Below are 26,747 nucleotides of genomic sequence, written 5' to 3' on the forward strand. Positions count from 1 at the left end.
TTGTAAGTCTTCGCAGGGCATGAGAAGTACAAGGAAAGAGGACGATGTTTAACTACGGAAGAGACGACTTGTTTACTTGTTTTAAGCTTCTTGCCAGATCTCCATAGCAATGCTCACACAGATGATGCTGAAGCTTCGGTCGGGCACATCCAGGGCAGTGAACAAAATCTACAGGCGCGTGTGAATCAGACAAGAATACTTGTTTACGTACCAACACGATCTTTCAGTCCCTTGTTCGCTGCACGCATCGCTTTACGTGAATGTGAAACTTTCTTTTTTGGTGCAGCCAGAACTAGACCGTCCCAAAGCAATGGTGATGCGTCCGCCAGCGGTAAGGACGGCGAGGCAGCGGAAGGATTGCCAGCGATGGAGAGACGAGAAGTACAAGATCCGGGCGGATCAAATACATTATCTTGAAAGTATGACCGAAGCTGATCTGAGCAATGTGTCCAAATGCGAGAAGTGGTAGTCCAAATGGGCATCGCAGATAGCCCGAGGGCCGTGGTCACTGGAGCCGTCGGCGCACACGCCGAGCCAACGACCGCCTGGACCAGCGTGCGCACACGCAAAATACCAACGATTGCGTGCATGAAAATTGCTCAAGGTACTTGTACGGCGTTGTCAAAAAACACGAAGTTATGGCCACGTAAGGCGCGTGGGTTCGTCGCCAGCAAGCACGTTCGTGCAATGTTCTTGAAACTGTGATCTGACGCAGACGTACTGACATAAGCAGTCTTTTCTTACCTCCCCCCACCTAGTGGAGGAAAGACCGTACCCGTTCGAAGGCAAAACTAAAGTACTAAATCTGCGTCGCTGTCTTGGCAAAGCGGACATGAGAGACACCTAAAGCGCCGAGGCACGCACGCTCTTGTGCTCACACCTAAGCCAGTGTCCCCATACTTTTCTACATCAAATAGAATAGAGCTGTTGCATTGAGTATCTCAATATTTACTCGGACTTTGATCCAGCATTCTACAATATAGGACAATTACTTGCTGAACTGAGTCTCAGTGACACCCTTGCCCATAGCGGCTGTCGACGAAACACCACCCGTCACGGTCTTGAGTAGGTTGTCGATGAAATCGGCACCACTCCACTTTTGGTGCGTCAGAACGTCGCAGCCAATCTCACGCTCACGGCGCTGCACAAGCGACACATAAGCCTTCATACCTTCCTTGGCGAAACCTTTGGCGAACAAGTCGGTGATGTAAGCTGTCGAATGCAGTCCACCGAGAGTGATGAACTGCCACACAAAGCCGAGCTTGCCCAGATCCCACACATAATCCTTCATCTGCTGCTCCGACAGCTTTGCGGCATCCCAGTTGAACGAAGGCGAGAGGTTATAGGCGAGCCATTGGTTTGGGTACACGGCATGCACTCCGTCAGCAAACTCTTTGGCCTGCGCAAGGATAGGCGACTTGGTCTCCATCCACAGAAGGTCAGCATAAGGGGCGAATGCCACCGCACGGTTCACAGCACATTGCGTGCCGCCACGGTACTGGTAGAAGCCCTCGCGAGTACGAGGCGCATCCCAGTCCCAGAAGAAACCACTGCTAGCGTCGATGCCATATTTAGCCGCAAGATCACGGGCGGCCTTGTTCGATAGCTTCGAAGCGGCGTCCTTGAACTCCTTCTGTGTCTTCGACGACATGCCCTTCTTGGCCATGGCTTGCACGACCGCGTCCGAAAACAAGCAGAGACCAGCCTTGTTCGTCCAATCATCCTCTACCGCATGAAGGGCGTCGCCCCTGCTTACCACTGCGCTCAGCAGCGGTCATCACTTCTACGAGTGGCTGCAGGTCACGGTTCGTCGTGCCGAGGATGAATGGATGATCCCGCTCGTCAACGTTGGTGGTGATAAGCGTCGCAGCCTCCGAGTCGGTGCGGGCCACGACAAGGTTCTCCACACCCATGATGTCGTACTGAAGACGGATAGCAATCAAACGGTTGATATGCTCGGAGATGGGCACGAGTACTTTTCCGGCCATGTGCCCGCACTTCTTCGTACCGGGCGCCTGATCCTCAATGTGAATACCAGCAGCACCCTTCTCGACGAACATTTTCGCCAACTTCATAACGGCTGTAAGACCACCATGGCCTGTGTCAGCATCAGCCACAATGGGCCGCATGTAGTCCACGTAGGGCGTCTTTGCACGCTGCTCGGCGGTCATACTGCGACGGGCATCCTGCTGCTTGCGATCGTGGAAAAGCTGTGCCATAAACAAGTGCTCAACCTTATTGGGCACCGTATTCGATGGGTAGTCAGCCAGGTCGGGACCAGGCTCGTTCGTCGAGCTGGCTGTGCTAGAGCTCTGCCACCCTGACACATACACAGTCTCAAGGTACTTGGCCATCTGCGACACTTGAACAGGGTCCAATGCGCCAAATGTGTGTGATGTCGTCTTGTTCTTCGCATGATGCTCCAGCAGGCCCCACATTTTCTTAGCCTGCTCGTTCGACAAGTAGTGCTGGCGCATTGTGCCACGCTTGCTGACCACAGCTTCGGCTGTATATGGACGCGTCACGCCCACGAAGCGCGGCGACTTCCACCACTGCTTTACATCTTCCACTTCTTTTTGGAATAGAGCGTCTTCGTTTTTGGGGTCGTATGGCATACTAAACGATAGGGAAGCTCGCCAAGACTCGGCGCCCCGTGAGTTTTATACCTAATCCACTCCGGCGTTCCGGTTGGTACGGTGCTGAGTCAATGGCACCTGCATCCTCCGCGATACAATACTTTAATTCCGCCAATCGTCTGGCGTTTGTCTCCGCATCACGTTAATGTTGGCCCCAACCTCACGTGATTACCGGTAAGGTCGTCCCGATCCAATCTATCCGTTTTCAGTGCATACAGCCTGCAGGTGTGGCGGCCAACGAACGCGTGCTGGTTCATTCATTTTGCATGGTTCGTGCACGCGGTCGTGGTCGTGGTCGTGGTCGTGGCCAAGTACGAGAATGGGAACCAGAAGACGGAGCTGATTGTTTGGGTTCGTCTGTTTGGAATGATAAGGATACGTCTGGATCGCCGCGTGCATATTTGAAGAGCGACAGCGAAGATGAAGATGTAGACGATGAAGAGTATGAAGGTGGACACGCGGATGCGGAGGATGAAGAGGACACAGATCAGGAAGATGCTGATGATGACGATGACGAGGAGGAGGAAGATGAGTTAGGGTCAGCATCTGACCTAGCGACGCCTGTGCCTGTTGCCATGTGGGACTTTCAACATTGTGATCCGCGTCGGTGTAGCGGTAAAAAGCTGGCGAGGCATGGCTTGATCAAAGAGCTTCGTGTAGGCCAAAAGTTCCGTGGCATTGTACTGACGCCACATGCAACACAAGTGCTCTCTCCCTCTGATACACCGATACTGCGTGAGTTTGGTGTGGCCGTTGTTGAATGCAGCTGGGCACGCCTCGATGAAGTCCCATTTGGCAAGATTAAAAGTCCTCATGAACGTCTATTACCACGACTTATGGCGACAAATCCAGTCAACTATGGCAAACCATTCAAGCTGAATTGTGTTGAGGCCATAGCAGCAGCTTTTTATGTCTGTCACGCGCGACCACTGGGCGATCAGCTCTTGTCCAAATTCGCATGGGGCTGCAACTTTCCAGCACTGAATCATGCATACCTTGCGCGTTACCGCGCATGTCGAAGCAGCCAGGAGATCGCGCAGGCTGCAGACCAGTTTGCCATGGAAGAGGAGCAAGAGCGTATAGAACGGCAACTAGCAAAAACGGAGCTTGGCGGCTATGGCTCTATACCACTTCCACCTGTCGAAGACAGTGAGGATGAAGTCAAGCTTGATAATCGTGACGACTGAGGCAGCAATGATTGACAAAAGCGCATTGGTTCTTTCGCTCACATCACCCAAAGCGCAGCCATCATAGGATACCCGTACAGCGTAAACTACACTTTTGTGCGTTTGCGAACGAGAAAGACTGACTGTATGACGCGGTTATGGTGGGTTAAGCCAAGGAAAGAAAAAGATGTTGGACAGATGCTGATTTCGCACGCACTGGGCGTCATGTCGTTCGAGCTTGAAGCCACTATCTGGACATAGTGTTGACAATGCATCCCGCCCTCATCATTTGCATTAGGCGCAGGCGCGTGCGCCTTGGTAAACACGGAATGACATAATCTCGATGTGCATGCATATTTCCGTGCTCAACGAATTCGCTTGAATGTTGCGACTGCCGCGGAACGTGCGTGTACAAACAATCAAATGGGATTTACGCGTTCCATGCGGTAACACAGATAGTTGCGAATCCAGTTTTCTGCATTCGAATCTCACGGAGACTACGCACTCCTTTCCACAATAAGCCTTTGTCGAGACGCTGTACCTTTGTGCGCATAGAGACGCGCGCGCTCGCACTTCTTTCGCATCTTGTCAATTTCAATACAGCATATTTCGCATACCGAATTTCACGCTCGTTCTCTGATTCTTGTTTGTTGACAGCTTGTGTAATTACACCCAGCACATTCTACACGTTCTTTGCTTGTCTGAGATCGTGTTTGCACCATGTCTACTAAAGTGTCGCAGCCTGGCCAAGGTGTGTCTGCTGGACCTGCTGCGTTTGCAAAAAACTCAAGCCAAACGTCTCGGCCTGGTGGTTTTCGCTTGTCGACGCAGTTTGGCAAGTCGGCTTCGCAAGTCTCGCTGAGTCCTGAAATGAGCAGAGGGCGCAACTTTTCCACACCGGCTACTGCACGAGGCCGGGCTCGACAAGGTCGCAGTGCTTCCACGGCCAATGTCAGCTCGAGTATGACACCGACGCCGGGTCAGCGCCGTCGCCGCTTCAACGATACCCGTGAGATCGACGTTCTGATTAGCGAGATATCAGCGCATTCACGTGCCGCTCAGCGCAGCAACCCAGCGAGCCCGTATGGGGCTGGCGCTATGTCGCCCATGTTATTTTCGCCATCGACGGACTCGCTTGCTTACGGTGCAGGGATCGGTAGTGGACCGCAGTCACCATACATCCCGGGCTCTCCAACCAACATGAGTCAATCCAGTCTTTTGCGTGGACGTCCAAGGATGGGACGGCCTGGCGCTCTGAGCTCATTGTCTCAGCTAGATGTTACAGGCATTTCACAGAGTGAGTCGGGCCTTTGCCGTGTTGCTATTCCAGAGGGTATGGGCGTTGGTGTGACAGACAGCCCTTACCCCGCATTCCTTCGTAATGACTCGGATCCCATGTCGGAGGGCAATGGTCTTCGTGGTCCTGCAATGACTAGTAGCTCAGACATGCTTCAAGACCCAGACATGCTCTCCATCGGACGTCCACAGCCATTCAAGTCGGTGAATTCGGGCGTAAGTTCTGGAAGTCCGAAGCAGCCAGAATTTTCTCAAGATGGTGGTCATGCCTGGGGCGGCATCAATTCTGCTCCTCGTATCACCCGTGATCCAGCGTCTGTTGGCGGTGCAACTGGCTCTCCGGCCACATCGACTGTGCCGAACATGACGATACGACCTACAGTTGCGCCAGCAACACCTACGGAGCCAACCAAGCCCGATACTCCCACTGGCCAACGTCCTACTCAGACGCAGCCCAAGCCTTCAGCCCCTAGCTCAAGTACTAGCGCGACTCCAGTGACGACTACACCAACTAAGCAAGCGACAGCGTCTTCATCAATGCTAAATCATCGACGCTCGATCGGTACACCGACTCTTACACCCCGCCGACTCTTTTCACGTCGCCACGCATCGCAGCCTACACCGAAAGAATCCATTGATAAGATACCTCGGTCCGAGCAGAATGATCAAAAGCGGAGGGGGCTGTTTGGCAGCTTTTTCAAGAAGTTCAAGACGCCATCTAAGTCGAAACCAACCTCGCATGCGGCAAGCACAGGTCCGGCAACAGGTCCTGTAAAGAAGCCGCAAGCGCTCTCTCCCTCAAATGCGGTGAAGAATTCGACTGGACCTGCTGGCAAGAGAGACGCACAAACTCCCTCGTCAGTGAATAATTCTACTGCGGCTCCAATGGTGCCAGCACCTGCTGGGCCTGCTAAGCCCACATCATCAGTGCCTGCTGATAATGTTGGAGGGAATCATGCGACTGGATCTGTTTCGGATACGGTACAGTCCAAGTCGCCGCCAGCGTCGCCACCGCCATCGTCGACACCACCCGTACAGGAGTTTATCACGACGACGCCGGCAACAGCAACATTACCTTCAACTGAAGCACAAAAGTCATCGCCTTCATCTTCGGCCATGACTGTCGGACCACAGGTTTCCCAAGTTGATGCCAACCATGTGCCAGAACCAGCGGCTGAGAACTCGACGGAGCTACGAAGCCGATCTCAACACAACGAAGTTCCCGCACCCTCGGTCGGTGCACATGCGGATGCTGATGGCTTCCTGAATACTACGCGCCCGATGTCACCATTCAATGTACCTCCATCCGTTTTGTCGTCGCTCAATTTGAGCGCAGAACATCCTGCTCCCCAGGGTGAGTCGTCGAGGACGCCTACACCTAAGCTTCATAAGCCCGGCACGCCTGAGCCCAGTGCTCAGCCGCCAGTTCCTCTATCGAGCAGCGCAGCCTATGTACCGGGCTCTTCGACGCCAGTGGCGGCTAGGCCCGTGTCACAAAGCTATGAAACGTGGATCCCATCATCACAGTCCGTGGCCTCGTCTCTGTACCAGCCATACACTGAAAGTGCATTGCCTTACATTCAATCCACGAACGATACTGCTCCTCCCGTTGCCACTCACTTATCGACGTCCAGGGCCGAGGGCACGTCACCTGTGGCTGTACCACCTATTACGTTGGGTAGCACCTCTGAGGACGATGCGTCAGACGCGCGCCCGTTGTTAGGCTACGCAGGAACATCTGCTTCGCATGCGTACGGATCTAACAAGGATGCACATGCACCGGTATCATCAACATTTTCTCCAACACCTGCACCAGCTCCTCTGACGGCAGAGCACCCATCGTCGCCTGTATCACCTGAGCTGAAGCCACAGGCTGCGATGCATGAGGCATACCATCTTAGACCTACTAGTCCTGAGTCTAATTCGCGCAATCCTACTGCTTCGAGGTATTCGGTGCTGCAGCCTGCGGCTTCAAGTCGACCGACGAGTCCTTTGTTATACGAGTCTAACGCTCCTGGTCAAGGAACGTCCGCGCATGGCTCTGACTTCTCGCATGCGGCTCCTTCGTTTACTTCGCCAAGTATTTCGACGCTCGACGCCCAACGCCCTGTCGTTACATCTCAAGCACAGCGTGCTCAATCACCAGAGATGGCCCCTGTGTCACACACGTCGGGACTGCCTTCATACCTCTTCGCGTCGACAGAACAGTCAGTCATGCCGTCAGCGACATCTGCATCTTATTTGACGAGTGAACCAGCTCCTCCCACGACCCAAATCTACGCAGCTCCTTCATCGCAATCTTATGCGTCATCGTACTCACCTTTCAGAGGCTCGAACGAATCGCCTGTTTATACCACAACGGTGCCTTCGACATCGGTGTCAGCTTCTAAGAATTCACCATTTGAGCCTCTGGATAAGCCGTCATCTCATGCATCATCCTCTTACATGCCGACTTCATCCTCGCATATGTGGCGATCGAGTGACGAAGTTCTGCGGTCTGTTATTCATTATGATTCTGTCGACGATGACAAGGAAGATAGCTCAGGTGCTGCATCACGGCCCGTCTCACCAGGCCATAACCTATGGCGCACATCATTTGGCTCGAATGGAAATGCTACATTCGATTACGATCCACGCACAAGTCCTATCGTGTCGCCACGTCGCGAGCCGGTTGAGTCCATGACACCCAAGTCTCTTTCTGGAAATGATTCATTTAGCGCCGCTGCGATGTACTCGTGGCAGACGACGCCACCAACCACGGTGCATCACTTAACGTCCGACACGCCTTCGTCGTTGTACCGGGCACCCGCGCCTGCCTTGCCATCAGAGACTCCGACTAAACCGGTGGTCACCCCGAACCATCATCTGCAAAAGCAACAATCTCGTGTAATGTCGCAGCGGCCTTTGCGTCCTCAAGAATCAAAGGAAGGCTTGCGGACGTCTGAGTCCAGTGAAAACGAAGGTTCTCGAGGCTTGCAGCTTTCTCCGTCTATGCAAGATCTTGTTAAGCTTTCTCTTATGGACTCATCCACTCTGAATGCGGATGTGGATGTTTTAGGTTGAAGTCGTCGGCATTTCATGTTGCCTTATAATGGACTCGTCAAGTGAGTTCGAAAGGCTCTTTTTTCCTAGGTTTTCATTTTTTTTTCCAAGTTTCATTCTTTTCGCTATTTAGCTGGTGTAAAACTAATCGGCTCTTTCCGTACGCAATAGACGTTGCACGAACGGCGCTGTGATGAGATAAACACTAGACAACTTGAATTCACATGCATCTACCCATCTATTGAACAGATTTTTTTCTGCCCAATTGCTTGTATTGAACCCTTTCTTCATGCCGTGTTGGTACAAGCTAACCATTCCACACTTTTTTTGTAGCTGCAGGCATTGATTGTGTGGACGGTATCCCCTCACGAAAGCGAGTTTTTAGGTAGTTTGTCTTTCTGATAGACCATGACTTCAAGCCATACCGGCAGACCCGCCTCCGTCTTTGCTGCCATCCGCGTCGCAGCTTTACATTAGCACAAATAGGCATCCATCCAAAAGGCATTGCAACTCAAATCTCATTCATGTCCAAGTGACCACCGAGCTCTTATATACATATCTGTCATGCTTATGGTCGACTTTGAAAGGGACGCTGAATGCCCAAGGCTTTTGTGATGTGGCAGGGCATACAGTACGTTGGATCGACACGCTGTAGCCCCGAATAGCCAAGAAGCGAGAGTCCAGCAACGCCAAACTGCGTGTGAAACACATCTGTTACATTGTCCGGCCTATCGGCAATGCCACCTCGCTCTGGATCCTGCGCTGATAGGATAAATGCACACAGTCTTTCAGAGTCGATCCAGTGCAAACGATGCAGCAGACTCAGTGACGAGAGCACCCACCAACTATAGCAGACATCCTCGAGTTTCTGCGGCCGTCCATTGAGGCCACCGCCCGGAACTTGACGCTCCACGAGCCACCATGCTAATGTGTCTTGGTCGATCCGGTCCAATGCGTGCAGGATCGACAGCGCTCCAACGCATGTGAAAACTTGTGCCGCGTGACTCTCTGCACCCTCTGTGAGCCCGAATCCACCGTCAAAATTGGAGCATCGCAAGACCCACTGAATCGTCTTTTCATGGTCTAGTTCGTCGAGCGCGCCGAGATGTGCCAGCACATTCGTAGCACAATACAGGAATCTTGTGTCTGTTTCGCCCCATTTGTCACCTTGGAATGACCCATTACATTGCTGGAGTCCTAGTACAACTAAGCCATGCGTGTCAGCTGCACATCCACCCACTTTCCAGTACAAAATGCACGAATTACCTACACTGAACAACACGTTGGCGCCTTTCATCTCCCAGCGCATCTAGCGCATGCTTTAGTGCCAAAATCTGGATCGCACTGAGTGTACTTAGTATATGAGCGTCATGCGCTGGGTAGGAGCCAAATCCACCTACCCATGTGTCAGTCCGCCCGCAGAACGCCAAGCTTCATGCTCACTTTCACCACGCACCTGTTGTTTCGTCATAGCAACTCAGCACGAAATCTACCAGCGCATTTCGATCCAGTGCGTCACTAGCCCCCATAAGCTCTAGCGCGCACACCCCCCAATAGACGCCGTTCATTCGAAGATGAGCCGTCATGTGGTACGCAAGGCTACTGTCTCGTTTTCGCTCGAGTTTCTGGATGAACTGTACATGTTTTTCGACTAACAGAGTTGATGCCATCTTCGACCAAGACACCAACAATCTAGGCACGTTAGCGAACTAGAAGCCTGACAGTTACTGTGGTGGTGTTGGTATTCGTACCACGTGACACCTGTGGTTATGAGATGCGAGTTGGTTGTATAGGAAACTCATCTACGCGACTCTGGATTCAACATTGGCGGGCAAGTTGGCCCAGGAGGCCATGCAAAGTAGTCTTCATGCGGCCAGGAGCGCATCGTCAAAGACAGAAATGAGGTCGACATCACAAGAGCCATTTTCTAGGCCGTCACTGAAGCGCAGAAAAATTGGGAAGAACACCAACGACATGAACGGAGCAGATGATATGCCAACGTTACGCGTATCACTTGCCGCGTCGTCAAACTCTCAGCCATCGTATACGCCGCTTGAGAAGCAAATCCTAAGCCTAAAATCACAAAATCCAGACACGATCCTGCTTGTCGAGGTCGGCTACAAATTAAAGTTTTTTGGCGACGATGCCATCGTTGCAAGTCGGGTACTCAATATAGTATGTATGTGATTTCCTTTCGCATTAACACAGGCATGTTTTTCAGAAAAACATTTCGTAACAGCCATGGTACCTGCAACTCATCTTGAGGTTTATGTAAAACGTCTCATTGCGCATGGGTATAAGGTAGGCGTGTGCCGCCAGACTGAAACACGTGCTCTCAAAGCAGTGACGGAGAATGCAAACAGACCCTTTGAACGCAAACTCTCAGGCGTTTATACTGCCAGTACATGGATCGATCATGTTTCCTGCTGCGAAAAGTCTGACGAACAAGTGATTTGTGCCATTGTTGACCGCCCAACGTCTCGGACGTGCACTGCACTTGCGTTTGTCTCCATCGATATGGCGACGTCCTCCATCACGTACGATGAATGGCTCGACGATTCAACACGTGAAGGGCTCTATACACGTATTATGCACCTTGTGCCGCGCGAGGTCGTTTTGCTTTCCAGTCTGAGTGATGGAACGCGAAGGGCCGTGTCAATGTATGCGGCTGCATCTGCCACCTACAACGTCCGCATGGAGACACGCGAAGCATTCGAGCCGCTTGCCTCATTCTTGCAAGGCGATGTGCTTGCGTGGGCACTAGCTGCCTGCCCGGTTGAGGTTCAGCGTGCCTTGGCACTTTTGCTCACTTATCTGGCTACGTACGATTTGACATCCGCGTTTCACTATGTCGATCATTATGCGACTTTCACCTCACGCTCGTCCATGGTCTTAAGTGGATCCACTTTGTCGCATCTGGAACTGCTGCGTAACGCGACAGATCATGGTGGGGATGGGAGTTTGTTTTGGCTTCTTGATGAATGTGCTACAAGTATGGGCCGTCGGCTTCTTCGGCAGTGGATCCGACGGCCCCTTGTTGATCCTGTGGCTATTCAGGCTCGTGCGGATGCTGTCAGTCTGCTTCGTGAGCGCCGTGATCGAATTCTGCATCGTGTCGTCTCTTTGCTCACCCACCTACCGGATCTCACGCGCGGACTAACGCGGATTCTGTACACACTTGTTGACCCCGCCGAACTTGTATCAATCCTTCTTACATTGTATCGTGTCACGCACGAAATAGAGGCTCATGATTCCACGCGCAGCACACTTCTCAATACTGCTCTTCAAGATCTGCGTGCACCCAAGTCGGAGGTGAGCGCATTTGTGTCCGCGTTACATATTCCCAACGCACGCAGCAATTCGAAGGTGTCACTTTACACGGATTCCTCAAGATACCCAGCGATTCAAAAGTGGAAGCAACAGCTAGAAGATGATGAGCTCGCGGCACAGTTGCAACTCGTTGACATCCGCCGCATCCTTCGTCGTCCAGCACTGCAATTCATCAGTATCGCCGGCATTGATCATCTTATCGAGGTTCGTGCATCCGATGCAGGGCGCGTACCTGCCGATTGGGTGCGGATCAATTCGACGAAGCGCGCCGTACGCTTCCACACACCGGCTATTGTCGAACTGCAGCGCCAGCGTGATCGGCACCGCGAAATGCTTACCGCGGTCGCAAATGAGGCATTTCGCGATTTTGTTCGACATGTAGCTCAGGCATACATGCCACTTCGACGAGCTGTGCATGCGCTTGCAACGATCGATGTGCTGACTAGTCTTGCACGTGTTGCCTCGCGACCTGGCTATGTCCGACCCCATGTCCATGACCAAGGTAACTTGATTCAGTTGCGTCAATGTCGGCACCCCGTGACAGAGGCACGGACAAATGGGTACATCCCCAACGATATTGCGTTAGGAAGCCTGAAACAAACTGAAGCACCGCGTGGGATGCTCTTAACCGGCTCGAATATGGGTGGAAAATCCAGCATGATGCGCGCCATCGCATTGACAATAATTATGGCCCAGATTGGCTCTTTTGTTCCATGTCAATCAGCAGAGATTACATGCCGTGATGCGATTGCTTCTCGCATGGGTGCTCGAGACGACATTCTGCGCGGCGAATCAACGTTCCTTGTTGAAGCGCGTGAAACCGCATTCATCCTGCGCACGTCAACGCCCCGAACACTGGTGTTGCTGGACGAGTTTGGCCGTGGAACTTCTACCTTTGACGGGATGGCTCTAGCATACGCAGTGCTCCGCTCATTTCTCGAGCGTGGACCAGCCATGCCGACTCTCCTGTTTATTACTCACTATGTCCCACTTACACGCCTGGCACACTTGTTCCCTCAACAGCTGATGAATGTGCATATGCAAGTGCAAATCATGCGTCACCAGGGCAAAGAAGACGAAGTGGTTTTTCTACATCGGGTTCTGCCAGGTGCTGCATCCAGGTCATTCGGCATCCACGCTGCAGCACTGTCTGGCATTCCAACCACCATCATCGAGCGCGCCAAGAGTAAAGCCCTTGAACTTGAAGAGGCTGAGCGTTTGATACATTACGCACACGTGGTCAAGCTTCTAGGCCAAGGCGATGCAGAGGCCGCTTTGGAGTCTATACAATCCATAACACTTGAAGCATAGTCTATCAGCTATGACACTTTTTTAGTCCATATTCACGTCAGAAAGCAGCTGAGCAATACTAGGAAGAGCACCGGTCTGCGACTCGCGATGTGATCGAATACAAGGAGATAGTGAATGAGGAGGGGGTAGGACCCTATGCTGTGATTTGGAGGATGACATCAATCGCCACGCGCATGATGCAGAAGACGCCATTCCTGTAGATGTCGTAGATGTTGGTACGCCGGAGAAAGGTGGTGAGGAAGCTGATGATGGCGTTGACAACGCCAAGGATGGCCATGGGCGTCCATCACTTCGTCGATGAACAGGCATCCTGCCAATGGTCACCACATTCCCTGTACCTGGATGAATGCACTTATTCTTGTTCAGCGCCATAAGAAGATTCAGAACCAGCTTCATATGCCGTTCTCGTATACGGACATCCTTAGCAAGATGCCTAGGCGTGCTAGAAGAACTGTGATCTCTCGCAGGACTGAGGATATTCGGATACATGTTGCAATGACTTTGGTTTCGTGTACGAAGACGTGTCGGAGGCGGTACAGTCGAGCAAGAGCTTGAAGCAGCGACTGGTGATGACCTCACACCATCATCTTCATCCATAGCACTAGCACAAGGTGGCGACCGGGTCAGTGGCTGGACTTGCCTGTATACAGGATACAGTCCCTTTTCTTGCGAGGGGATAGTTGAGGTGGGTGTGGTCCATGGATATGGCTGGTAATCGGCTGCCCCCGAAGAAACATTGGTGGGCGAATTACTTGATAGTGAAATAGCTTCAGCGCCTGGAATGTTCGTTAAGCCCAACAGCGATAAAGACTGTGCAAAGTTCGTCGGCATCATAGACGTGCCTGCAGGCGGGCGCGACATGCTGTCGCCGAGCTGAAGCAGCCAAGCATTTATATCCGAAATTTGTTGGTGGTCGCCGTTCAACGGAGGCATGGTAGAAGGTCCTGAAGCTGACCGTTGATCCGTTGTAGACATGCCATAATTAATCGCATTCATAGACTCGTTTAGAAATGCGTCAAGATCACCAATAGTATGCGAGTCAGGCAACCAGAACTGGTCAAGACGCTCCATCATGCCAGTATCATACGTAGGAGCGAGCTTCTTTCGCTGTACATCGTCCCAAAAGTTGTCGATAGATGACCGAGGCCGTTTTAGTGACTCCCCGCCACTAAAACTACCATTTCGCATAGCATGAGTCATGTCCAGGCTCGCTGGTTCCTCGTATGTACTAAGGAAGTGAGGCGCTTCATCTTCTCGAGCCAACGGTGCCAACGATGGGTACATCGTTGATGAGGATGGTAGATTTGAATGCATCGATAGACGCGGGTACATCGACCCACCCTCCAACGGTCGGAAGGCGTTGGGCGATGAAGTGGGAGAAGAAGAATCGCGAGACGACTGTGAAGAGAAAGCCGGCGTAGGCATGTTCTCCGTCAACTCTGAAGGCGAGGACATTGCCCTAAAAGGCGGCAGCGGCGGCGGTAGCGAAGGACCATAACCAGAACTGGGACGAAATTCATCTGGTGACTTGCTCAGTGCCTCGCGTGCGCCCTTTTCAGCTGCAGAGCTGGACGAGCTGATATGGGTACGGCCATGTTTCTTGAGATCCTGCGATCGCTTGAAACTTTTGCCACAGATAGTGCAAGAGAATGGTTTTAACGGCGTATGAATCCGTATGTGACTTGTGATGTGATCGCGCTTTCCATAGCTGGCCCCGCATCCATCCCAGTGACACGTAAGACAGAGGTTGTTTTTGCTGATGCGTCCCACATGATCATCGCAGAGATGGAGGTACAACACTTCAGCATTTTCGCACGACACGCCACAGCCTTTCCACATGCAAGTAAGTGCAGACTCCTTCAATGATGACGAGCCATGCTTGGCAGGCTCACTCACTGAGTTATTTTCACTCATGCTTGGCAATGCTATCCGAAGTTCTTAGTCGCAAATCGCTATTCGTTGATAAGAAAATGAGATGATGTTGGGCTTTGCCAAGACCTTGGTCTCCGGTGTGCGTGTGTGTAGCAGAGATAGGGTACAAAAGGGTAATTAAGGCAGTGCAATCGCTCACTGGGCTACCCTATGAGAAATGACCAAAATGCTTCATGTGCCCACCGGCCGAGCGACATTCCTTTCTTGGCACGTCTTGGCAGAAGACCGCAGTCAGAGACACAGGCCACGTGCTAGACATCCTCAGGGCTTGGTCAGGTATTTTCCGAAAGCGGGCGCTTAGAGTCATGGCCCATATCCTAAGTTCAACAGATATATATGCCTGTCACACATCGCATCTGCATGGATTCCCCCCAAGGCGCACATGTGCAGGTATTGGCCTGCAGGCAAAAAGTATCCTTATGTTTGTTAATACATACAATATAAGAAAATAGTGAAAAAACTAGGGCAAACAGATCTAGGCCGCTTAATCCGTGATAATGAGTTCGGACACACTCCAGTCCTCAAAAGTACCATCTGGTAGGTACCGCCGCACGAGAAGAGGAATCTTTTTGGCCAAAAGCTCTTTCTGTGCAATAGCTAACGGATCCATCTCTCCTTCTGTAGGCACTAGAACTGGTGCGTTCATACTGAGAGATTGTTAGTTCGCCCGCCAAGCGAACGCGAGCATAGACGCCCGTACATACCTGATTTGCAGCGCACGCGTACCCAAAATACGCGCTTTTTCATATTTGGTCATATACGGTGTCGTGATCCGCTCCGAATTAGCTTTTCCTGACGTATCCATATTCATGGGAATATTGCCGTCGGCACTAGAATGCACCACTTCATTGTCGCCAAAGTGATCTTCATCATCTCCAGCGCCTGCCTCTTCGTTCAATGGCTCGTCCATCTCTGCCGCATCGAAATCAACTCCCTCGTCAAAATAGCTAATTTTCATCAGCGCATGTATATCACGTACTCGGCTTCATTTTCGTCACCCGCTTCAAAACTCATAGTAGACAATCGTGGTGCCTGCAAGTTGTCGCCAGATATTTTTCGTTGACGCGACGAAGAACCGGCCCATGGCACGTGACAATCAATCCACATCGCGTTCCCATCAGGCACTCTCCAACGAGCTTTTCATGCTGATGTGTCGGGCGCATCCGCGTATCCTGACGCGCGCTCCTTCAGGAGACAACATTATTCCCGCAGTCATTCGTGTTTCTCCCGTCTTCAAACTAAGTTGTCCGCTAACACAGGCACGTAATTTTATTCACAATCATGTTTCTACGACGAGTCAACGCATATGTACATTTAACTGGAAGTGTAAATTGATTACACTTTCTACGACCAATAAGGCGTGACCCACCTTGCCTACGCCTTGGGCGGTTGTGCTTGACGCAAATTCAAGCGGCGAGCAGGCCATCCTCCATACACCGCCCAACTTTCCGTAATTTCACCAGATGCAACGAGCGTATGCTCCAATAACATCGACTGAGACTCCATGCTGGCACCGGACAACAGACGACTTCCTGTGCGCATAGCACAGCCATCTCCAAGGCGAAGTCGGTTCAAGCTGAACTGACCACGAGAATTAATATGCGCAACAACTGAGCAATCATCAATCGAAACCCGATCACCCATCGTCACAAGATCCGGTTCAGTCAGGGTCAATGTTGGCTTACCGCCAGCCCAGATAGCACAGTCTTTACCAATCCGAGCACCAAGACAGCGCAGATACCATACCGCAAACACTGTGCCAGACAAATTGTTGAAGATGTGGCCACCAAAGCCTTGCATGGCTGGCTTTTGCAACGTAAGATGGACTTGCCAACGCTGACAGTAGCTGCTCATATCCCAATTATACTTTCCTTCGCGACGACGGCCAATGATAGCCCACTTCGTTGCCACCACCCAAGCTAGCGATATAATAGCTTGCCCTGGCAGAATCACAGCAAAGAAGATGATGATAGCCAAGTACAAGAATGCTGGGCGATACCAATGGTCATAGAAGAGCCAATGCGAACGCGAGTGATACACCTCAACGATCCTATTAATGGCGACCACCGTTGCAGCAAATCCACATGCCCAGTAGGCGGCGGCAATAGCTTGCAAAAAGACATTCAATGCCACGATCATCAAATACGGCATCACGAAGTAGTTGGCCTGTCGTTTGTAGTATGCACGACCAAAAGGAGTGATTGTATCGTCTTCACCAAGCTCGCTAGGTCCTTGCGACTTACCGAAGCTGACCGCTTCACCGTTCTTTGAACCCATCCATACAGAGCGGTCCTCATAGTTGCCATTCCGGCGAGCGAGAGCACCAGAGCCCATAACACACTGCGTACCAATGGTCGCGCCCGGCAAAATCACGACTCGGTCGGCAATCATGGCACCACGATTGATCCGAATCGGATCGAAGCTGATAGAGTCTGACGTGAGGATCTCCGAACGCGAACCAAACACCACATCGTCACCAATTTCCAGCAACTCAGGATCTGGGCAGTTGATACCCGAGCCCGGCCAGTACACCCGTTTGCCAATCTTCGCACCCATCGCACGAAACACGACGGATGTCATTTCGTAGTGTGTGCCGATGATTTCGAACGCACGCTTGAGGCGGTACTGGCTCAAAAGCTGCGCCGTCATCCAACGACGGAATAACGCGAGCTGACTCGCATTGCGCATGGAACCCGGTGAGTTCAGACCCAAAATGCGCTTCACGATGATGCCAAGAACCAAGTTGATCATCGGCGGGAAGATTTTTCGGATAATACGCGCAAAAATGTGGTATCCAATACGATGAGGGTACGCGTACCAAGCCAAGATAGTCTGCAGGGAGTCGCTCGAATCACTGTCGGCCACAGAGAATGGCTGAGACAACAGAAGGAACAGCGCAGCATACCATGGCACATACGAAACGATGCGGATGAGAATGATAATAGGCCAGCCAATTAAGAAACGCAGCAGGAAGTGAGGAGCTCGCACTGAAGCGTCGTTGAATGCAGCATAGGAATCCGGAGAGGGAGCCTCATGCGACGAAGACTGTGGTCCCCACACAGTGCCATCGACCAAACGAGCACCGGGGGAAATATAAGTGTAGGTATTCACAACACAGTCACGACCAATAACAACTGGCTCCAAACGGAAGTATCCATCACGCTCCACACAGAATCCACGCACCAAACAGCGGTCGAGCTGTGCACGGTCATGCACAGTGATCAAGTCATGTTCATAAAGTTTGGTCTTCGAGTCAATGTAGACCCCGCTTCCGATTTTCATGCCCAAGAGACGGAAGTACATCTTGAGAAGCAAAGGCGACAAAGCAAAAACACCACGACCACTTGTACGAATTGACTGGTTCACGATCCACCACCGCAGATGGTAATTACTCCACATTGGATACTTGCCCGGCCGGAACCGACCAATCACCACCCATTTGAACAGGATTGCACCAATGGGACAAATAACACGACTCGACACACGTGCAATAGCGATTGAGCACAACAGAGCACCAATCCGTTGCCAGAACGAGTCCTCAATGTAGTATGCAAAGAAGGCCAAACCATGCAGAATGATCGTCCAAGTCCAAGCAGCCTTCAGCGGGTAAAAGAACAAGAAAGGAAGAAGCTGCACAAAGATAACCAGAGGATGGGTTTGGCTGCGACCTTTGTAACCGTGAGAAGAAAACGCCGGGTCTGAGTCGTCGTAGGTGTGCGCAAGATTGAAAGACGAATACAGACCAGCACCTTTCTCGTCTAACTTGTAGAAATCGTCCGGGTCCGAGCCCCCACCAGACCCACTTTGCTCATCAATGAGGGCGGCGATCTTTGCCACGGTCGAATTAACAAACAACGACGACACCTCCAGGCTCACACCGGTTTCTTTTCGGATCATGAAGATGAGACGACCAAGCAGCAAACTGTTACCACCCAGGAGGAAAAAGTCCGACTCATCTGTGATAGAACTGGGATCAAGATCCAAAAGATTTCCAATGATCTGGCTGACCAAGATCGAAGTCTGCGACATCGAAGCGGCATTTTGCTCGCGCACTATACTTTCCATAGCCGCAAAGTCGTACTCGCCGTTCGTTTTTATAAGTGGCTGACGGAATACATGCAATGGATTCGGCACAGCGTAGCCATGCAGAATTTGACTCAGTGCACGGTCAATATCAGCTGCATCAAATTCAGCATCCTCCGAAACCTGAATATAGGCCATAAGCGACCGGTCACGTTGTTGAGCAACCGCTGCATCGAGCACACCAGGAATTCGATAGCACGCACGCTGTACGGCACGAGAATCAACAGTCACACGGGAGCACGCAATCGGGCGCGACAAAGGCGTTTCCTTTGACGGCGCCTTTGACTCAAAGTGCCTGTCCAAAGCTGGCACATCGTCTGACATGCCCGTAATGCCCAGACGAGAGCCGAGCTTGATACGCAGAGGTTTACCAGCCTGATTCTTTGGAAGATCATCCATGTAAACAATGACGAATGGCCACTTAGATGGGTGCAAGTAATTGCGAAGCAAATTCTGCAGTTCAACTAAACCGATACGTGGTTGTCCCGGCTTGGGTACAATTACCACACCGATTGTTTCTTGGAGTACTTTGTGCTCAACCGAAAAAGCTAAAGTCTGCTTTACACGTTCCTTGCAGGCTTGTGAAATAGCCTCTTCCACCTCGAAGGGCGATACAACTTCACCACCCTTGTTGATAATTTCTTTTGAACGACCTGTGATGTACAAGTAGCCGTCTTGGTCCATGTGACCACAATCACCAGAATCAAACCAGCCATCCTTCGAGAAGACAGACGTATCAAGTTCGCCATTTTCCATTTCATAGCCACTAAACGTTGGAACTCCACGAACACAGATCGCGCCGGTTTGTCCGCGTTCCAACTCCTTATTGATGTCAAGCTGGTCACGAATACTCAAATCCGGTCCGCATGCAACACCCGAGCAACCAGGTCGCTCGAGTTTGTATGTGACAGGTGGAGATGCAATAGGCATGCATTCTGTCATGCCGTAAGAAGGCAACACGGCACAGTTGAACGTAGCGCGAAGTTCATTGGCAAGCGAAGGCAAAAGACCACCAGCAGCATTGCAAATCATACCGATCTGGAGCTGCGTAGAAGGGTCAACATCTGCAGGCTTCGAAGCCAGAATAGCATGATGCATAGTGGGTGCAGCGTAGTACCACGTAGCACCCAACTGCATTGTTAACGTCCACCAAGCATTCGGATCGAAGCCGGCACAAAGAATTGTACTACCGCCCGAGAGCACGGGCGCCCATAGGTTCCGAACGATACCACCAACGTGGAAAAGAGGCATCATGTTCATGTCTACTTGCTTTGAGTGAAGGTTCCAACTTTGAATAACACAGCAAGCGCCGACAATTAGGTGCCGCAACGTGTACGGCACAACCTTCTTTTTCCCGGACGTGCCGGATGTGTGCAAAACCAAAGCTTGATTCATTAGACCATTTGGCTTCGGCGGGCCACGTTGACGCGAGCCAGGTTGTTCATCGCCCATCAAAGAAATGTCGAAAAGACCAGCCGGGCCCGAGGGACGCGGTTCGACGAGGAGAATCTCGATCCCATATTGACTGTACAAGCGATCCAATTCAAGACGCTGAATGGAATCCGCGGTCGAGATAACGGCACGCGCACCGAGTCGCAATGCATCATCACGCAGCTCCTCAGCCGTACAGCTGGCATTAACAGGTGCACAGTTAAAATAACAAGCAATACAAAGGAGGGCAAGCGCATTTTCAGGCCCGGTGGGAAGAGCCATCATAACACGGTTGTTTTCAGCGAGAGGCTTGAGATGCGCACTGTTTGGTACTGTGAAAGACGCAACGAATTGCTTAAGCATTCGATGCGTCAAAGGCGGACGCGAGAGATCTGGAGATATGAGGGCTCGCTTGTTTGTCGAAGGCAAACAATCCAGAAGTGTCTTCACACGACCATTGTCGGTCACCTGGGATGCCATATACTCACCGAGGGAAGCACCAGCCGGCGGACCTGGCAGATCCAGCAGGAATGACAATGGATGTTCCATGCTGGCGATGGTGAAGAGCTTGACTTGCTGCCAAGCGTTAACAAATGCGTATGACGATAAGCCTGGTACGGCGTGAACCAAGAGGTACCGACCGACTTGTACCCAACCTGCAACGACGAGCGCACGTAGCCTTGCTTATGTCATATTGCACAGGGATCCTGGGCGATAGAACGCATGTAGGTGTATGTGATTCAGATGATTGGCCGTATTCGCACGGGTGAGTGACCAATGCACCAATCAACCGTTTGAACTGCGCACTGGACGACCCAATTTATTAGAACGCGTGCGCATAGGTGCGGCAGTACTCTTCACAACTCATTCTGTTTCGTCACATCTTTTTTTAGCTCAAACTCATTTTGCTTAGTCGCCGAAGATGCCGGTTTGCTGCAAGCGTGCACCCTACACAAGGCCGAGACCTGTAAACATTAGGTCTTTCAAAATGCCAAGAAACAATTGGATTCAATTCATCACGCAATCTGACTGACTATATAGAGAGAAATATATCATAACAAACTTGTCAAGTGGTGGCTAAAATAACTTGACAAGCCAAATTAGTGACTAGTTAGCGACCAATCTGACAATGCAACGCTCTTCGGTGGATTTTTGTCCGCATCGATCGCTTCGGCGTACTCAGGCTGCCACCAAACTTGGATGTTCGTGTCGACATCGCCCGGCAAAGTTATAGAAAGCACAGTCACTTCCAAATCAGGGACTTCTGGATTAATGGCATGTCCATTGTCGTCCGTCCCTTGCTTGGGAATAGCGTCGGCACCATAGTAATAGTTAGGCATCTTGGACTTCTTATCATAAGCCGGACCGGCTTCAAATTGGGCATTATCGGGTGAAAGAATCGTCGCCTTCATCTTTACTGGCGGAATGCTCGCTGTGAACTGTTTGATCGAAGCATTCGGGTCAATCACTTTATTGATCTCGAGTGTTGCAGTCTTCTTGTCATCAGACAGCGTCACAGTTGCATTAGTTTGAACACGCCATTGGATTTCTTTATCTTGCTTTTTCACTTCGTCTTGGACAAGAACCTGGCGGCGGCCATTAACAAATCGAATGCCACGTTGAACAGCGCCGTTGTCCTGCTTGCCGTAGCAAGAGCTCAGATCAGCGACAGTGTAAACTGTGGAATCACCACCAGGCGTGAAGCCCAAATCACCGTTCTGCTTTGTATTCGAAGATTCAAATTTAATATTTGGCTTGCAGCTGGAATTTTGGTTTTGTTTGCCAATAACCAGCGTGTTCTGACCTTGTGTGCCCTTACGGAAGTACTTCCAACGAGTAGCTCCATCTTCTTCAGACGCGAAGTAATCCTTAGCCAGGTAGTTGTCACTACCGTACTCACCCACGAACCGAGTGCCAAGAGAGTCAATGACAAAGTCACCTGCGTCCAAATCACCATGTGTCTGATGACCTGTCATGTTTGATGCCTTCATCGCGACGTAGTTGCCCGACATATCTGTCCACGTGCTACGCATAGAAACCCAGCTGCCCTGGTCATTGTCAAAAAAGCGGTCAAGTGGCAAGCCATTGAAGAAGCCACCGCGAGGAGTTGAGTCGTACCAAAACATACTAAGTGGATCGGAGGCAGCGTCCGCACGGTCACGTTGGAATAGAGCATACATCGGCTGCTTAGCCAGTTGGCTGTACAAGAATAGCTGATTGGCTGTGGTCGAGAACTTGTTCGGACCGTTGTCGCCGTAGGCAAACATGCCTGCATTGCCAGTCACGTACATGTGGAACTCGGACGTCTTAGCCCAGTTCTTGTTCTGATCCATCAGGCCTTGATCAGAACCAGTTGCGGTAATCAGGGCAGATACCATGCGAGCCTGAGCATTAGTTCCAAAGTACCAATAATTGGGTGTTTCAGACCAAGTACCATCCTCATACACTGCACGCATGCAATTATTCTTCGCATTGTCCAGCGCTTTTGAAAGAATCTGGTCAGTGGTCGACTTTAGGTCTCCTTGCACATCATTCTGAATGGCCAGAGCACTGAAAACCAAGCCACCGTTGCACACACAGTTCCAGTTGCCGTTACCACTGCTTGACTGTGACCACCATGCCGATCCTTTGTTATACATGTCAAGGCCTTGGGCAAGACCGAAACGAACAATCCAGTCTATGATGTATGATTTTTGCTGATCATTCCACGCATCATACATCCAGTCGTAGGCAAATGCATAGGCAGAAGCCATCTCTGCCGTATCAAGGAAATGATCTGGATTCCAACGCTTGTCACCATCACCAAATGGCTGTGACGTATTGCCCGCAGCCACTTGCATTTCCTTGTAGGCTCGGTCGCTGAATTTTTTGTCATGGGTCATGCGCCAAGCATACGCCCATGCTTTGATGCGCTGCTGTACAATACGTGACACATCCAAAATACCCGACAGTGTAAGACCGCCATCGACGTCATACTTGACCGGGTCCTCATCGACGTAGTTAGTTGCGTTCTGCATAATCGTGTAATTCCAGGCCGTTAAATATGCATCGTTGTGGATCCGGTCTTCCAAACAGTCCCACATATGCTTCGGAGCAATCAGTCGTGGGTGACCTGGACGGCCATTGTTGAGGTTGTTTGAGGCTTTCCAGGGATCCTTCCCACATTTGCCTGCCGGATCGCCGAATGAAGGCACCGCAGTGTTAGACTCTGCGATGAACATTGGATTACCGTACGGATCTGTTGCACGGTAAGACAATGGATCCGTGTTACCTTGGCTAGCGGCTTTTGATGCATCATCGAACACGTTTTGCGGGAACGTACCCACCACATTCGTTTGCACGTTGCCGCTACCAATTTTGCTCCTCGGCACGGATTGGTTGTTCTTATCGTCATCATCGTCGTTAGCACGAGATCCTAGAACACCGCCAAGAACAGCAGCAAGGATGATAATGATGGCAATGATCGCTGCCAAAAGAGCCATTAGCCATTTGAATTTGCTAGAGCGATGCTTCTTTGGTGGTTTCTCGTTCAGGTCTAAAGCCCGTCCATACGGCTGGTCACGAGTTGCCGAGTTCACGGTTGTGCCTCCAAGTGTACCGTTTCTCATAGCAGCATCGGAGTTTTCCTCCCGCGTTAGGAATGGGTCACTCTGCAGATGACTCTCTGAGTTTGGCAGCAAATGCTGGCGACTCTGGCTATAAGCCGCATTTCCAACATGGAAATTGTAATCGCCCATTGGCGCATTTGTAGCAAAGTCCTGACCTGTAGCCGCATCGCCAGTCACGTTGTTGTGCACAGCAGCCGCACGCGAAGGGTCATACTGGGACTGCGGGGCATTGAGTGTGTACTGCTCAAATGGATCGACCACGTAAGACTGGCCTCTTTGCACCATGGCATCGGTGCCGCTCATGGTGTAATCTTCTTAAGCAGAGACGAGTGTGCCTCTAATACTACTGTGGACAGGCACAAGTCCTGACGCGTGAAGAATGAAGTTATGGGGCAAAAAAACCTTTGAATATACGTGGCGACAACCTTGGCTCGTGAGTACTGACATTTCTTGTCAGCTGGTGCACAGCCCACTCGCATGCGAAAGCGCTCGTTAGAATGTTATTGATCAGGCATGTGCACAATCCGAAACGTGCATGGGCTACTCACACCCAATAATGATGACGCTTGAAGAATTGTGCATGCCTATGAGTGAGAGTAAGCATGTGGAGTTCTGAAGGCGTCTAAGCACTATTCTCTACGTGGGAAGAGTCGGCGCTTGGGTTCTTGAACAGAATGCTGTGATACGTGCATATGGTTTGGTGGGGGACGAATCGGGGGTTTATCGAAAATGTCGTCCGTTGATCGAAAGCCCATATCTGCAAAACAGTTTTCGTCTGTCAAAAGCGGCGACCCTTGCCTAGGAACGGGGGTGCTGCTGGTCGATGGCGCTAACGTAAATGCCGAAGAAGATGACTGCAGTTCATTCGTGTGGGAAATCCAGTGCGAGCATGTATTGATGCTTTTAAGCCAGTCATCGCCAAAGTCTTCATCATCTTCGAATTCATCCACGTATGGCTCCATTGTGCCGTATGGCAAAAGTCTGTGGGGTTGTTCGGAGATACCCTTTATGCCTGAGGCATCGACGGGCCTAGCATCAGGAGACATTTGTTCAGCAGACTCTGCAACCTGTTGTTGCTGTTGTTGTTGCGCATAAACAGTGGCCGAAATAGCACTATCAGGTGCACCATAGCGACGGCCACGCAGCAGATCACCGATCGTTGCACGTTTCGATGGATCTAGCATCAACATGCGAGATAAACATGACCTCGAACGTAGAGGCAAAATGCGGAATATGCTATCCGCTGCACGTGGCTGAGGGTCTTCATTAAAATCAGTAGGACCTTTCTCCTTGAAAGCACCATTGTCAGGAGGAGAATGAGCCACGCTCATGCTCGGGGATTCACTTTCGTACACCACACTGCTTGAAAGGGACGGAATTTCGTACCCTTCATCACTCGTATGCTGACGATACGGGTTTAAAGACTGCGATGAATGAGATGGTTGCGGCATCTCACGAGATATAGTACCCTCGCGGGTGGCCACAGGCGTCACACTTGAAGAGTTACTGGTGGAAGCAGCAGAAATGTCATAACCGGCCTCGTAAGCTGTCCGAATTTGAGCGGTGCCAGTTTCATCAGAGAATTGTCTAAGTAGTTTCTCTGCACCTGAAGTCTCGAGAACAGGGCCATAGCGAGATTTGGGGGACATCTCCCCGGTGATATGAGAGGTTTCGTGGTCGGCATCGACGATTTCGTCTTCATCGTCAAGAAGGCTCGCGGGCTCTATCCCGCCTAATTCTGGATGAGCAAGGAGGAAGAGCTTGAAACTAGGGTCTGCGTCAGGATCCGGAATCTTCCAAGGGAACCGTTTCAGCACCATGCACATGTACACAATCGCAAGACTCCAGATGTCAGTCATGCGAGCATCGTATGTTTGGCGCGTGAGCACTTCTGGTGCCAGGTAAGGGTCGGAGCCAACGATGCCCGTGGCAGATAGAGCACTTTTCCCTGGCACCTGAAACACGGTTGCGGTCCCAAAATCGATAATCTTCACAATACCATCAGAGGTCATGACACAATTGTCGATCTTGAGATCACGATGCGCAAGACCCAACCCGTGCAGATAGTCGACACCATCGACTATCTGTCGGAAAACGCAATTGATTTCATTGAACCCCATCTTGCCGCTCATAACAACAGCAAAAAGTTCAATTGGTGCATATTCCATAACCTGGTAATAATGGTTATTGTCTCGGATAATGTCCAAAGTCGAGATTATGTTAATATGATGCAGCGTACTTCCGATGCAGAATTCAGCAGTGACTTTCTTGATATAATCTTTCTCCCGTTCATCAGGACAACGTGCGCGAAACTCCTTTACGGCCAATGGTACATGGTCCTTCGAGCGCTTGATAACACGCACCGTTCCACCTGCGCCAACTCCTAGCGTTTTTCCAAACTTGCCATATTTCTTTGTAAGACCCGCATTTGTGGATGACCAGGCGGTGAGTCAGTCCCACGACGCGAGTTGGATTGTGTCGGGCGAGGACGCTCATTCTTTTGTGTGCTCTCTTTCTTGCTGCTGGTTCGACCGGCTTCCGCTGCCTAGATGATTGTGTAAGAATCGGCGCAGGTCGCTCAGAGGATTTGAGAACTCGCTCTTCCAACGCCCGTCTCGCGAACGGGAGGTCGGCTGGCTTGATCCTTCGACGATTTCGGCAGCCCCTCCCTGAACGATTGATTCGTCTGGCATTTGACTATGCGAACTGAATTCACTTGAACAAACCTATCAAGAGCGTGGCTGTCCCTTGTGGTGTTTGCGCACGCACGCACTTGATTTCACTTTCTCTGTCTCAGGGGAGTTTAATGCGTGTTAAGGGGTGAGATGACCGGCTGAAATGTGAGTGGCTTGACAAAAGGCCCAAAATCCGATGCCAATAAATTTTCCCCCATGCGATAGGCAAAACTGATG

The 26,747-nt window shown here is 51.1% G+C and overlaps 11 protein-coding genes across 11 annotated transcripts; 3 read left to right on the forward strand and 8 right to left on the reverse strand.

Moving 5' to 3' along the window:
- Positions 1-203: 203 nt before the first annotated feature.
- Positions 204-590, reverse strand: MGL_3417 (uncharacterized protein; the record flags this gene model as incomplete). The annotated part of the gene is made up of 1 exon (XM_001729330.1): positions 204-590. One exon carries the CDS (start codon positions 588-590, stop codon positions 204-206), a length of 387 nt encoding a protein of 128 aa, XP_001729382.1.
- A 398-nt stretch (positions 591-988) lies between these two features.
- Positions 989-1,651, reverse strand: MGL_3418 (uncharacterized protein; the record flags this gene model as incomplete). The annotated part of the gene is made up of 1 exon (XM_001729331.1): positions 989-1,651. One exon carries the CDS (start codon positions 1,649-1,651, stop codon positions 989-991), a length of 663 nt encoding a protein of 220 aa, XP_001729383.1.
- A 67-nt stretch (positions 1,652-1,718) lies between these two features.
- On the reverse strand, positions 1,719-2,615 carry MGL_3419 (uncharacterized protein; the record flags this gene model as incomplete). The annotated part of the gene is made up of 1 exon (XM_001729332.1): positions 1,719-2,615. The coding sequence occupies one exon, from the start codon at positions 2,613-2,615 to the stop codon at positions 1,719-1,721; it is 897 nt and encodes a 298-aa protein (XP_001729384.1).
- Positions 2,616-2,902: 287 nt separating this feature from the next.
- Positions 2,903-3,823, forward strand: MGL_3420 (uncharacterized protein; the record flags this gene model as incomplete). The annotated part of the gene is made up of 1 exon (XM_001729333.1): positions 2,903-3,823. The coding sequence occupies one exon, from the start codon at positions 2,903-2,905 to the stop codon at positions 3,821-3,823; it is 921 nt and encodes a 306-aa protein (XP_001729385.1).
- A 699-nt stretch (positions 3,824-4,522) lies between these two features.
- MGL_3421 (uncharacterized protein) lies at positions 4,523-8,161 on the forward strand (the record flags this gene model as incomplete). Its single annotated transcript, XM_001729334.1, has 1 exon — positions 4,523-8,161. The coding sequence occupies one exon, from the start codon at positions 4,523-4,525 to the stop codon at positions 8,159-8,161; it is 3,639 nt and encodes a 1,212-aa protein (XP_001729386.1).
- A 547-nt stretch (positions 8,162-8,708) lies between these two features.
- MGL_3422 (uncharacterized protein) lies at positions 8,709-9,449 on the reverse strand (the record flags this gene model as incomplete). The annotated part of the gene is made up of 1 exon (XM_001729335.1): positions 8,709-9,449. The coding sequence occupies one exon, from the start codon at positions 9,447-9,449 to the stop codon at positions 8,709-8,711; it is 741 nt and encodes a 246-aa protein (XP_001729387.1).
- A 932-nt stretch (positions 9,450-10,381) lies between these two features.
- On the forward strand, positions 10,382-12,781 carry MGL_3423 (uncharacterized protein; the record flags this gene model as incomplete). The annotated part of the gene is made up of 1 exon (XM_001729336.1): positions 10,382-12,781. The coding sequence occupies one exon, from the start codon at positions 10,382-10,384 to the stop codon at positions 12,779-12,781; it is 2,400 nt and encodes a 799-aa protein (XP_001729388.1).
- A 2,416-nt stretch (positions 12,782-15,197) lies between these two features.
- MGL_3424 (uncharacterized protein) lies at positions 15,198-15,727 on the reverse strand (the record flags this gene model as incomplete). Its single annotated transcript, XM_001729337.1, has 3 exons — positions 15,198-15,360; positions 15,418-15,660; positions 15,693-15,727. 3 exons carry the CDS (start codon positions 15,725-15,727, stop codon positions 15,198-15,200), a joined length of 441 nt encoding a protein of 146 aa, XP_001729389.1.
- A 360-nt stretch (positions 15,728-16,087) lies between these two features.
- MGL_3425 (uncharacterized protein) lies at positions 16,088-20,776 on the reverse strand (the record flags this gene model as incomplete). Its single annotated transcript, XM_001729338.1, has 1 exon — positions 16,088-20,776. One exon carries the CDS (start codon positions 20,774-20,776, stop codon positions 16,088-16,090), a length of 4,689 nt encoding a protein of 1,562 aa, XP_001729390.1.
- Positions 20,777-21,327: 551 nt separating this feature from the next.
- On the reverse strand, positions 21,328-24,138 carry MGL_3426 (uncharacterized protein; the record flags this gene model as incomplete). The annotated part of the gene is made up of 1 exon (XM_001729339.1): positions 21,328-24,138. One exon carries the CDS (start codon positions 24,136-24,138, stop codon positions 21,328-21,330), a length of 2,811 nt encoding a protein of 936 aa, XP_001729391.1.
- Positions 24,139-24,464: 326 nt separating this feature from the next.
- MGL_3427 (uncharacterized protein) lies at positions 24,465-26,003 on the reverse strand (the record flags this gene model as incomplete). The annotated part of the gene is made up of 1 exon (XM_001729340.1): positions 24,465-26,003. The coding sequence occupies one exon, from the start codon at positions 26,001-26,003 to the stop codon at positions 24,465-24,467; it is 1,539 nt and encodes a 512-aa protein (XP_001729392.1).
- Between the last annotated feature and the right edge of the window lie 744 nt (positions 26,004-26,747).

This window comes from Malassezia globosa (genome assembly GCF_000181695.2).
Source record: "Malassezia globosa CBS 7966 chromosome Unknown mgl_sf_9.1, whole genome shotgun sequence".
Classification (NCBI taxonomy): domain Eukaryota; kingdom Fungi; phylum Basidiomycota; class Malasseziomycetes; order Malasseziales; family Malasseziaceae; genus Malassezia; species Malassezia globosa.